We start from the raw sequence: 11,982 nt of genomic DNA on the forward strand, positions 1-11,982 counted from the left end.
GTCGACGAGTCATCGTCACCGGCCTATTTAGGCCAATCAGCGATCAGGGAGTTTAGTCCAATGACTGGCGATGGATTGTGACTTGCCAGTTAGCGCCGGCGCCTCGAGTCTTCTTCGCCCCTCGTCCCGCCTTTGGGTTTTGGCCTTGGCTTCATTTCCCGATACCACAACCCCGATACCACACGAGCGCCCACTCCGATCCGTGACTAACCAGGGAGCCAAGCGTTCTGACGTCGAGATGGCTAAAGATCAATCAGGGTCGGAACCAGCGCACCACCCGGATCAGGGCGATCTGGCTGAAGAAGGCCAAATCGACGATGACGGCGGCTTCGTAGAGGACGACGAGGACGAACCCGGAGAAGATCACGGCCACCCGGCGGCCGAATGGGCTGACGACGAGAACGAGGAGGAGGAAGGCGAGGATACCAGCGGCACTGGCGGCACCAACGATGATGAAGAGGAGGACGAAGAAACCGCCCAGATCACCAACGAGTTGCTCGAAGCCCAGACTCTGCAGGCGATGGCTCAATCCCGATCCGCCGAGCGTCGTCGTCAGCACGCGTCTCCCCGGCGTGGACCTGTGATCGGTGGATCCGGTGGATCCCCGGATGATGATCCCGACGATGACGAGGTTCCTGGTACCAACCCGGATCCGGATCCGCGAGGGCCAGACCCAGCCCCGGCTAATCGGCGTCGTCCCGCCCGTAATCCACTAGCACCCGTCGCTCCATTCGGATCTGAGGCGCAATGTATCCCTGGACGAGCGTAACCTCGGATCTTGATCCAGGCGGACGTAGATCCCTGGATCTCAGAGGAGCTTGACAACAAGACCCTCGCTGCAATGCGGATCCAGGCGCTGTTCCCTGTCCTGCCGATTCAGCTGGGCTGGATCTTCCCTTATTTCGAGTTGGCAGAAGATCGGCCTCAAGTCGCCGACACCGACTTCTGTTGGGAGCTGATCATGGAGAACAACGTACGAGCTCTATTAGCCACGCGCCCCTGGGAAGTTCTTGAGAACTCAGATGGCGCGATCTCGTTTGAGACGGATGTTGGTGGCCGGCTTGGACTCGCGATCCGGCAATACCAGAGTTACGAAAAGGCAAATCGTCAAGCCTACTGGGAATCCACGCACTCTTTCCCGATCTTACCGGCATCGGCGAAGGCTTATCCCTGGCTGACAGTGTATCACAAGGAGCGCAACAATCGCAGATCACACGCCGGGAACCGCTGGAAAGGGTTTCTGCAGGTCTTGATAGTGGCCATGCAGGGGGGGGTGGTGTGATCTGGACATCCTGTTGGATTCCTTCTTCCTCCACTTCCCCCGCCGCCACGAGTCCGTGATCTGGTATCCGGGATACGAATCTCGTCAAGCCAATATCAAGAACCGTCGTCTCAACCGCCCCGAGCCCACAGATCTGTTGGAGGCTCTTGACGAGTGTAACGGTGCTGACTCGTGGCGCAACCACTACCGCGACAGCCCTCAAGATCACCCAGCACGCCAGATCGCACGCCTCACCGACAAATTCTTCGGTGTCCACACTGCTGACGCTGAGTAGGGGGCCGGACCCTTCCGAGTCGCCTCGGATCTTGGCCGGATCCACTACCCGATCGTTGAAGTCTCCCCTATCTAGGCCAGATCCAGCTTGCATGTCTTATTTCTTCCACCAATACCGCTTTTGCCATATCGATATGTTCCACCCTCGTCTAGCGACCTTAAGATCGGTCATTCGCCGTCTTGGTTACCCAGCTTGCACTGCTTCACATTGTCCTCACCTCAGATCCGGATCCACCTCATTCCGACATATTCCAATTCGCTTCGGATCCGGCTCCACCTGATCCAGCTCCACTTCAGATCCGGGGTCACGTGATCTATCCCTTCTTGCATCGGATCCACGCAGTACGGGCAGCGAAAGACCTGAATAAGCTTGATCCGGATCCACTCATCCCAGATCCGTTTGACCGAGATCCATATGCGCCAGATCCACCTGATCTTCGGCATCTCGGCTTCGAGTTGTCTTGAGTGATCTGGGACCTTAGGCGAGCATTATCACCGTACCAGTCTTCAGTTTGCCAATATCTGACGCACACAACGCCAGATCTCCACATGCAATACACATCACCCATCCCATTAATCTGCAGCCACCCTGCAGATCCTTCTTCCAACACACCGCTGGAGTCACCAACTCACTCCAGCTGATTCCTGTCTCACTACTCCTCGTGAGACTGCATCACGCCAAACCGGTTCCGATTTGCCCGATCCCGCAAGAAATCGTGGAGTATCGCACCGCAATTGAGGTCTGTCTCATCGGTCCATGTCGGTTCGTCGTACCCTCTCCAATGCACCAAGAATTCCCTGTAGATCCGGCCATAACGAGTTCGCTTTCCTGTTCTCATGTCTGTAATCTTCTCCACCTCGTATTCGTCCTCGTCCAGACCTTGGATCCAGCTATCTTCAGGCAGCAGGGCTTCATCGAAATCAAGACGATCTGTATCCTCGACTGTCAGCCGGATCTGGGGGCGATCTGGGAATGTCTTCACCAGCTTCAGCTTGGAGACATGCACCACCGGGAAGAGGCGGTACTCTGTACCTGCCAACTCGATCCGAGCTGCATATTCGCCGATCTTCTCCGCCACACGGAATGGGCCGTGCCACAGGTGCGCCAACTTCCGAGCATACCCTTCTTTGACGCGATCCAGGTATAACCAGACACGGGATCCGACCTCGATCTGGTGCGGGTGCACTCCTTCGTTATGATGGTCTGCCCGATCCGAGATCGCCTCTCGCAACTTCTCATTGACTTGCTCTCGTGCCTGTCGGTAATAGCGCTGGATCTGGTATCTCCACCTCCGAGGATCTCGATCCTGACGTCGAGTGCTGCCTAACGGGATCGTCGCCTCCAAGGTGGATCTAGGATCCCACCCATGTACCAGGTAGAACGGGGTTTCCCCCCGGATCCGATCCTGAGCAGTGTTGATCGCGAAGGTAAGCCGTTCTGCGTAATCATCCCAATCACGTTGATCCAGATCCTGCACGTACATCTTGAGTGCCCTGGTCGCTGTTTGCACCATGCGTTCGGCTGTGCCGTTGGCCTGGGGGCGGTAAGCCATAGTGGCGCGCTGTCGTTGTCCTAAGATCCGGTTGACCGATCTGAAGAAGTCGGACATAAACCCTGGCTCACGGTCGTGTCGGATCACTTCGCTGGCGCCGAATCGCCTGAACACGCACTCCTCGTATGACTCCGCGATCGTTTGTGCCGTTCTCGAGGCGCTAGCTTTGGCGATCACATACCCTAACAGATCCACCCAGATCAGCAGCTCCGTGTTACCTTTGTAGGACTTGGGCAACGACGGGATGTGATCCATGGCTATGATCTGGAACGGGTAGGTTGCCTGGATGTTACCGGGTGACTCACCCTGGATCCGGGGTCGTCCCTTGCCCGTCTCGCAGTCCACGCTCTCTCCGACATATTGCTGCACGCTCCGATAGAGACCTCTCCGGTGGAAGTGATCTCGGATCTTCTGATACGTGCGTCCGATCCCTTGGTGGCCACCTTCCAGACTCGCGTGATAGTGATGCAGAACATCCTGTTGGAGTGTCTCCGGAATCACCAGTCGCATCAGTCCATCTCGATCCGCCTCCGATCTCCTCGTAGGGTGGCAGTAGAACAACAGATCACTCAGATCCACTTCGTAATCCATGCTAATATTGCCATAGGATCTGGCCTCATCCTGCGTCAGATCTTGCGCCGCCCCGACCAAATACTTCTTCAGCCCGGCGATCCACGCCTCCTCGTCCTGAGCTTGCCGGATCCGATCGATCCTCAGCTCTCTCACTACCTCTTCTTGTAGGACGGTAGGTGTGGATATGGATCTAGCCTTCGATCTGGTGGTTGCTGGCGAAACTCGAGCGACCGAGTCGGCCTCCTCCTTCCTAACCACCAGTATCTCGTGCAGTCGATTCAATGTGACCAGATCCTGCAGATCCGTCTCATCGTCGACGAGGATTCCGCCTTGTCGTTGGAGTGCGGCGCTCGCTAGACTATCAGCGCTACCGTTCCAGTCGCGCTTGACGTGTACCAGCTCGTGATCGGGCCAGATCTGCAGCCGATCTAGGGCTTTTTGCCTTAGCAGTGTGAGCCCTGGTGCTTTGCAGTCGATCTCACCTCTCACTTGGCGGATCACCAGGTTTGAGTCGCCACAGATCACTAGCCTGCGCCGATCTTCTCCCCCGAGTAGGTCCATACACAGCAGGAGGCCGTGGTACTCAGCTTCGTTGACAGTCAACCCTTCAGCATAGCCGGATCTAGCTTTTACCACACTCCACTCGGGCAGCTTCCATAGGATCGCGCTGTAAGCGCCTCCACCACGTTTGACGCGGGCGGATCCGTCGAAACTGACCACAAAAAGCTCTTCATCTAGCCGTACAGTCGGGATCGGTACTTGGATCTGGCGCCTGGGTTCCTTCTTCGGCGCAATCGCTATCAAGGCCTGATCCACTTGTGATCTGGGTGTGATGCTGGCGGCGATCGCCCCCAGGATCTCGTCTTCGCCCTTGGTACACTTGACGATCTCTAGCGTCCACGGAGAGAGCAGGGCGGCCCACTGTCCTAGGCGTCCTTGTAACCCCGGTGATCTGAAGAGCCACGCCAGTGTGGAGTACCTGGTCAGGACTTTGATCGGGCGGCCCACCAACATATTATAACCCAGATCCAGGATCTGCAGCAACGCTAACACCTCCTTCTCGACAATCCCATAATTGAGTTCATTGGACTTCAGCGTGCGGCTTACGAAGGTAACCGGATAGTGGATCCCATCATGTTCCTGCATCAGGGCTGCCGAGATCGCCCAATCATACACCACCACTACTGGTTGTAGACCAGAGTTGAAGTGGCGCAGGATCGGAGTCGAGGCGCCCTTGCTCTTCAGCTTAGCAAACGCCCGGTGAGCTCGGATCCAGCGGGGGTCGATCTCGCCCAGACCACCCAGGCCCAGATCGCCTGTCTTCAGACTATGAGAGCTTGGATCGGGTATCTCCGGATTACGTGCTTCCAGATCCGGTATCACCAGATCAGGATATCCCGATGCTTGTAGTTCCAGCGCTGATCTGGGGGCTTCGCCTCCGTGTAGAGTTGACGCAACGCCGCTGGGGTGCAGATCACTTGGTTGTGAGGTCTCACCAATCGTGGATCCAAGATCACCAGATCCCAGATCCTGACTCGGTGATCCGATGTGATCTGGGGTGGGCTGATCCAGGTGTGCCTTGATCTTGGCCCGAGCTTCCGCCTTTGACATCGTGGCGAAGTCCACCTCTCGCAGCTCATACAAGATCGCAGCGTAAATTGCATAATCCTCGATAAACCGACTGTAATAATTTAAGCTTCCGAGGAACGACTGCATCGATCTGAGTGATCCCGGGAACGGCAAGTCCACCAAGGCAGATAGCTCCTTGGGATTCGCCTCCAGGCCTGAGTTGGATACCTTATGGCCTAGATATTCCACCTAGGCTTTGCCCCAGAAGCTCTTCACCACACTAATCGAGATATTCCATTCGTCACACGCCTCCAGCAGATCGTCCACCCGTTCACACAAATGATCCCACGATCTGGCGGTCACCAAGATGTCGTCGATATAAGATCTACGTCCCAACACCGAAGGCTTGATCGAACTCTCCCGATCACTACTTGCCGGGTGCAGATCAGCTCGATGTTCGCTAGATCTGGATCTACTCATATCAGATCCGGGCCGGCCCGATCTGGGATCACCCGATCCGAATCGGCCGGATCCGTGCTTACCAGATCCAAGTCCGTCGGACCTAGATCCACTTGATCTGGGGAAATGCTGGGTCGTACTCTCCAGATCACCACTCATCCGGCATCGACCAACTCGAACTTCGTCAGATCCGGGCCGACCAGGCCGAACAGCTCCAGATACAGATCCGCCCGATCCGGGCTTATCGACTTCGCTTCCGTCCAAGCCAGCTCCCGTTGATCTAGGCGGAAGACCACTTGACGTGTCCAGATCACCATGCTCCGGGGCAAAATCTGCTCGATCGTCGTCGGATCCGGATCCGCTTTTGTCAGATCGCGGGATCCGGGTGAACCCATATAGCGCATTATCGAGCATCCGCTGGTAGATCTGGGGGGCGTTCTTCAAGCCAAACGGCATACGATTCCACTCAAACAGACCGAACGGGGTGATGAAGGCAGAGATCGTACGAGCCCGATCTGTCATGGTCACCACCCAAAATCCGCTTGCCATGTCAAGAGAACAGTACCAAAGTACCTTGTCCAGATCTTCGAGCAGGTCGTTGATCAGGGGCATTGGGTAGATCATCAGCCTAGTTAGACTGTTAACCAGCCGATAATCAATGCACAAACGTATATCTACGCCGTTTTTCTTGATGATCACCACAATTGGGGAGGCCCATGGCGAGATCGAGGCCTTGATGATCTGAGCTCCGAGCAACCCTTTGATCAGATCTGACAGCTTCTCGCGAAACTGAGGCGCAACCTTACGTACACGCTGGGCAATGGGCCTCGCGTCGCCTACATCGATATCACAAACTACGCCACGGGCGGCGGGGGGCAACGCATTGCCTTTGCCGATCAGCAGGTGTCGGCGCTTCCAGATCAACCCGCGTAGGCGCTCGATCTCCTCCGGTGAGTTGATCTCCGGATCGCCCACTTGTATGTCCTCGATCTTCACGTCTGCCGTCCCCACCGTGACTTCAGGCAGCACCGCCATCTCGGCTTCGACGTCTTCTGCATGCAAATCGCCACTCTCATGGATGCAGACTTGCTCGTCCTCGACCGGATCCGAGCCAGCCTGATCTGCATTAAGCGGGTTTGTAGCGGCCGTCGAGCCCGGTGCTTGGTTGGCCTCCTGTCTCATTCCGCCGTGTAGATCCTTGCCCTTTCCTGCTCGGTCATCACTTGATGCGTGTGTGCCAGCTGGATCTGCGTCCTGTCCCTTATCACCATATGTCAGATTTGCAGATCCGCCCCCTGTCTCTGGGTGATTACCACCCTGATTACTCTCCGATAGGACAACGGGCTGATCCGCCTGTCCCACGCCAGCTGGGTCTTCGGCACCTTGCGCGTACAGCGTCGGACCTTGATCGGTGGGCACCTCGCCTGGTCCCATCGATGGATCTGGGGATGGCAGGTCCTCGGCGGCTTGCTGCGGGTCCTGATATGGCCTGGGCATGTCCGCTAGCGCATGATCTCGGTCATCTGACGTCGTTGTCGCCTTCAGCGCCCAAATCCTGGGGGGTTCGCACACACTGTCTGGCACCACCTTCGGATCTGGCCGTCTTGTCGCCAGACCGCCCCGGCCACACCCATCACCGGGTGATTTGGCTTCAACTGGGGTGATCTGGGCTTGCGACGGCTCGGGGACCACCTCCCACTGCATGGCGAGCGTCGAGCACCCGGACGCCGCTGCGGTTGGGACTCCTTGTGTCTTGTCGCCCACGGCGAGGCCTGGATCACCCTGGCCTGGTCCCGTCGCGTCCTCGGTGTTGAGATCCGCGCTCTTGCAGGTCTTGGGCAGCCTCGCCGACTGTGGATCTGAAGGTTCCACGGATTGTAAGGATTGGAGGTACAGTGTCTCAGCAGTCACCTGGGGCACATCACCCTGGACCGCCTGCGCATGTGGATCTGGTTGTGGTTTGTTCCGACAGCTCTCCAGGCCCCGCGATCTAGTTTCAACGGGCTGCGCCCGTGGCAGATCCGGCCTCCGCAGTATCGCGCGCGGCACAGGGTACTTGGGACGCTCAACCATCGGCGGCGGCGGGGTCCGTGGGGGATCTGCCTTCGCGGGCCCGGCTTCAGTGGTGGCCTGCAGGGCGAGATTCTGCCACTCCAAGTAGCGGCGGGATCCGACGGTCACGAAGCCCTGCAGCCGCGGGATCCGGTCGCCCGCGAGCCACATGCCGATCCGCTCGTCGCGACACAGCACCAACTTCTTCTCACCGACGTTGGTGATCTGAAGGTACTGTGTCTTGCCTGGTCCTTTAGTCACGGTCGGCACCCACAGATCTCCGCGTGTAACCCACAGCTTGTCTTGATCCGATGTCTGCAGGCGCAGCGGAAGCTCGACGGACCCTCCGGCACCCAGCTGCAGGTGCTGATCCAGCCTCACGAGCCTAGCCTTGTCATTGTAGAGCTGTCGCCTTCCACTGAGCTGGATCCGGACCTCGTCGCGCAGGCAGAGTGATCCATCGGCCAGATCCAGCCGGATCCCGGCCGGGACCATGAAGTCCATGCCCAGGATAGCTTCTTGGCCAGATAGATCACCTACCCAGATGTCGAAGAAATACACCAATGATCCTGCTAAGGTAATCTTGATCCGAGTTCTTCCTTCCGTTGTGTAGACATTGTCACCAATTCCAACGCATTCTTGACTCTGGCTCCTGTCGATGTAGCACCCAACCTTACGAGCAAAGGCGGTGTCCACGATGGACACCTCGGCACCTGTATCGAGGAGTAAAATCGCCTTCTCATTGTTGATCTTGCCGGTGATCTTGGCTTGTCGGAACCACTTACCCGGTGAATGTTGCTTCCAGTAGCCCCGAGACTCTCCTGGAAGGAGATCTGGCGACTCCGGATCACCGGATCGTCGATAGGCCTCGACGCGGCCGGATCTGGGCGTCTGGGATGTGGTATCTTCTCCATCCGCGGGCCGGAACCACAGATCTGGATCCTGTTGCTTCCAGTACCCCTGCGGCACCTCCGGATCCAGATCCACGGTCACCGTCGCGTCGGATCTGGCAAAGTCGTCGACTTGATAGAGACTTGAGACCACAGCAGTACGTTTCCCATGTAGATCACGTGTATTACCTTGTAGATCTGGTCGCTTGCTAACTTGATCTACCGATGTCTTGTTCACAAATTCATAGATACAATACCTAGAACGCTCGGCCCGTACCGGATTCCAACCCGGCGAGCGTCCTAGTTTAACATCTTCTCGGCTTTCTCTGGTAGCATCCCCTCGTGCTTGGTCGGGTTGTACCACTGGCGGATCCAGTTGTAGAACTCCTCCATTGGGCACTTGCCCATGTCGTGGAGCTCCCCGCACCCGCGGCACACAAAGAGGCAGTGATCTGCCGGGTGGCCTCTCTTGCCGCACTTCTGGCAAGTCAAGCGCCTCCAGCATCCAAGCTCCGTGTGCTTCCGGGATCCGCAGTGCGAGCAGCGATTGCGATCGGATCCGTCGGCATGGACTCTGGATCTGTGGTCACGAGGCACTTGATCTGCTGAGCGGCGTTCCAGTTGGCCCCGATCTAGGGTGTGCGGCACTTCCTCGGCTTGTGGAGGTGGTTCACCGCCCCCAGCCATGTAGATCCGGCGGTAATCGTCCCCGTCCGAGTCAGATCCGTCTGAACTTGAGTCGGATCCGGAGTCGGGGGACTGGATCTGGACCACTCGCACATGTTTCGCTGGGACTGCCGGTGCGGGCGTCGCTGAGGCCTTCTGCCGGTATTTGCTGGATCCAAATGCAGACTTCTTTATCCGGTTCTTCGCTCGATCCAGCGCGCGCAGGACTTCTTCGAGCTCATCCGCATCTGGAAGACGTAGCAGCGTCAGCCGATCGGCCAGATCCTGATCTCCCAAGGTTTCAATGAAGTGATCCACATGTTCGCGCTTCTCTTTGGGTCCACCATCCTTGATCTTGAGTCTTGCACGTAGTCTAGCGACATTCAGCCGGTGCAGGTACTCCAGCGCAGACTCATCAGATCGCTTGCGAGCATGGTAATACTGGCGGGCTACCGAGATCCCGAACCCACAGTACTGGATCTGGAAGCTGCGGAGCAGCTCCGACCGCTTGTTGCGTGTGGATCGGGGTAGCTGCCGGTACCAGTTCCTCGCTGATCCGGATAACAGATCCGCGAAGGTCAAGCACTTTTCTCCGTCGGATGCTTGATCGCGTAGGAACGCCGACTTCACCTTGCCGACCCAAGCTCTCGCGCGATCTTACCAGAGAACTCCTTGAGATCCGAGATTGCCGAGATCCGGACGCGTTGAATCATGGTGGATCCGGTGGATCCGGCTGTGGTTGTGGCGACAGCGGCGCGGCTCGGTGTCGGGAAGTCGAGTTCGTCGGGATCGTACTCCCAATGAGAGTGATCTGGATCCGGCGACTCGGTGGACTCCATGTCGACGTCCTGTGATCCAGGGTTCTGGATCGCTTGGGGTGCCGGCGTCTGTTGCTCCCTCAGGAAGCGGCTCATCGCGGCTTGGAAGTAGGACTCCAGCCTGCCAGTCGGTTCGTCGGAGCCGGATCCGGTCGCCGTGGTGGCTTGATCTGCCTGCTTCCTGGATCCAGATCGGGGGTGATCTGGGCGTTGGGCCTTGGATCGAGCTTGGAGCATCGATGCGCCAGACGGTCCGAGCGACATACGTCGTGGTTCCGATGAAGTGTCGGATCCAGCTTCCGCGGCAGACACGAAGGGCGATGACGTCCGGCAGCTTGTCGAGTCGGCCTTGGTGGATGCTGATCCGGGATCTGGGACCATCGGCAACGATGTCGCCGGGACCTCACCCACCAAGACCCTCAGCTTGTCGAAGAGGCCGTGAGTCGAGGCTTGGATCTGGTCCAGATCCAGGTCGAAGAGATCGTTCGGATCAAACTGTCCCGCCACAAGTCCGGTCTCCTTCAGCAGATGCATCAGGTTCTTCGCCGCGACCAGCTTGCTGTCAGCCGTCGCGGGAGCTGCGATGGGGCCTTGAAGGTGTCCGATCTGCTTCAGATCCAGGATCCGCATCACTGGATCTTGGACGATGAAGTCACGCAGCTCCGCACGGCGGAACGCGAACTCCAGAGCGGCTTCCGACCATCCCGATCCGGGATCCTTGGGGTCTTCTTCGTCCAGGTCCGGGGCCTTCATCTTCCTCCGCGCCGCCGATGTCTTCGGCTGGTCGTGATCGAGCGGCTTGGGCAGTGGAGGGGTGTAGGGAAGTTGCTCACATTTGAGCTTAACCGGTGAATCAGCAAATGTATACCGATTTGTGCCAGCCTTGGTTTGTTTTGTTGGTGGATCTAGACTCACGTCTAGATCCACCGGGGTCCCCGAAGGGACCTGGGGAGGAGGTTGAGGTTTGTCTTCCAGATCCGGATCCGGATCTGCCTCTCTTCCGTCGACAGAGGTCCTCCCAGCACTCTGTCGATCCGTGGATCTTGCTTCATTCAGCGGCGTCGTCGTCGATCCCAACTCCGATGACGCCTGGTCCCCTTGTTCCATCTTCACTTGAACTTCTTCTTGGGACTCACGGTGAAATCCCGAGTCACCAGAAGATCCGGGCACGCGCACCATTGTGGTGTAGCGGGATCAGCAAAATCTGCGAGATTGCTAGATCCAACTTCCCAACAGCGCCCGGACACCGACTAACGGAGGGGGTACTCCGATGATCCGTGATCAGTGCTGAACTCCTCACCTTGTGTACCCGTCGGTAGGGCTGGATCTTGCTCCTCTGGTAACTTCTGAAGAGTCCAAGTGTTGAAGTAGGAACGTCTTGGCGAGACGCGGGGATCTGGTGGAGCAGCGCGGAAATCTTCACTCTGCTCGCGGTTCTTGGTCCAGATCAAGTGATTCCCGACTTGGATCTGGCGGCCTGGATCTGGATCCGGCCGAGTGGTTGCCTTGTGGTGTGTTGTAGGCCCTTGTTGCGACTTGGTAGGTCGCCCTTTGTCGTACTTGCCGCTTCCTATAGCGGGATCAGGGTAGTTGAGAGTCTTTGGATCACCCGGCCAAGTAGTTAACTCCGGAGTGATCTGGGATCTGCACTTGTAGGGAGTTCACTAGGAAGGTTGATCTGGCCAATATATTATCCAGATTATTCAACCAACACTAGATCTGCTACCCAGTACCTTGCCGCTTCTTGGTGGGCCAATGTCGATCCCGATTCCAGGCGAAGGCGAAGGCACTTGTGTTGTCCAAGGCAAATTAGACTCTTTGGGGGGTGAGGGCCGCTTGCTGGCGCT

The 11,982-nt window shown here is 57.5% G+C and overlaps 2 protein-coding genes across 2 annotated transcripts; one reads left to right on the plus strand and one right to left on the minus strand.

Moving 5' to 3' along the window:
- Positions 1–238: 238 nt before the first annotated feature.
- IUM83_05310 (uncharacterized protein) lies at positions 239–769 on the plus strand (the record flags this gene model as incomplete). The annotated part of the gene is made up of 1 exon (XM_067929441.1): positions 239–769. The coding sequence occupies one exon, from the start codon at positions 239–241 to the stop codon at positions 767–769; it is 531 nt and encodes a 176-aa protein (XP_067799783.1).
- Positions 770–2,208: 1,439 nt separating this feature from the next.
- Positions 2,209–5,397, minus strand: IUM83_05311 (reverse transcriptase; the record flags this gene model as incomplete). The annotated part of the gene is made up of 1 exon (XM_067929442.1): positions 2,209–5,397. One exon carries the CDS (start codon positions 5,395–5,397, stop codon positions 2,209–2,211), a length of 3,189 nt encoding a protein of 1,062 aa, XP_067799742.1.
- Positions 5,398–11,982: the final 6,585 nt, after the last annotated feature.

The sequence above is a fragment of the Phytophthora cinnamomi genome, assembly GCF_018691715.1.
Source record: "Phytophthora cinnamomi strain GKB4 chromosome Unknown Contig4, whole genome shotgun sequence".
Classification (NCBI taxonomy): Eukaryota; Oomycota; class Peronosporomycetes; order Peronosporales; family Peronosporaceae; genus Phytophthora; species Phytophthora cinnamomi.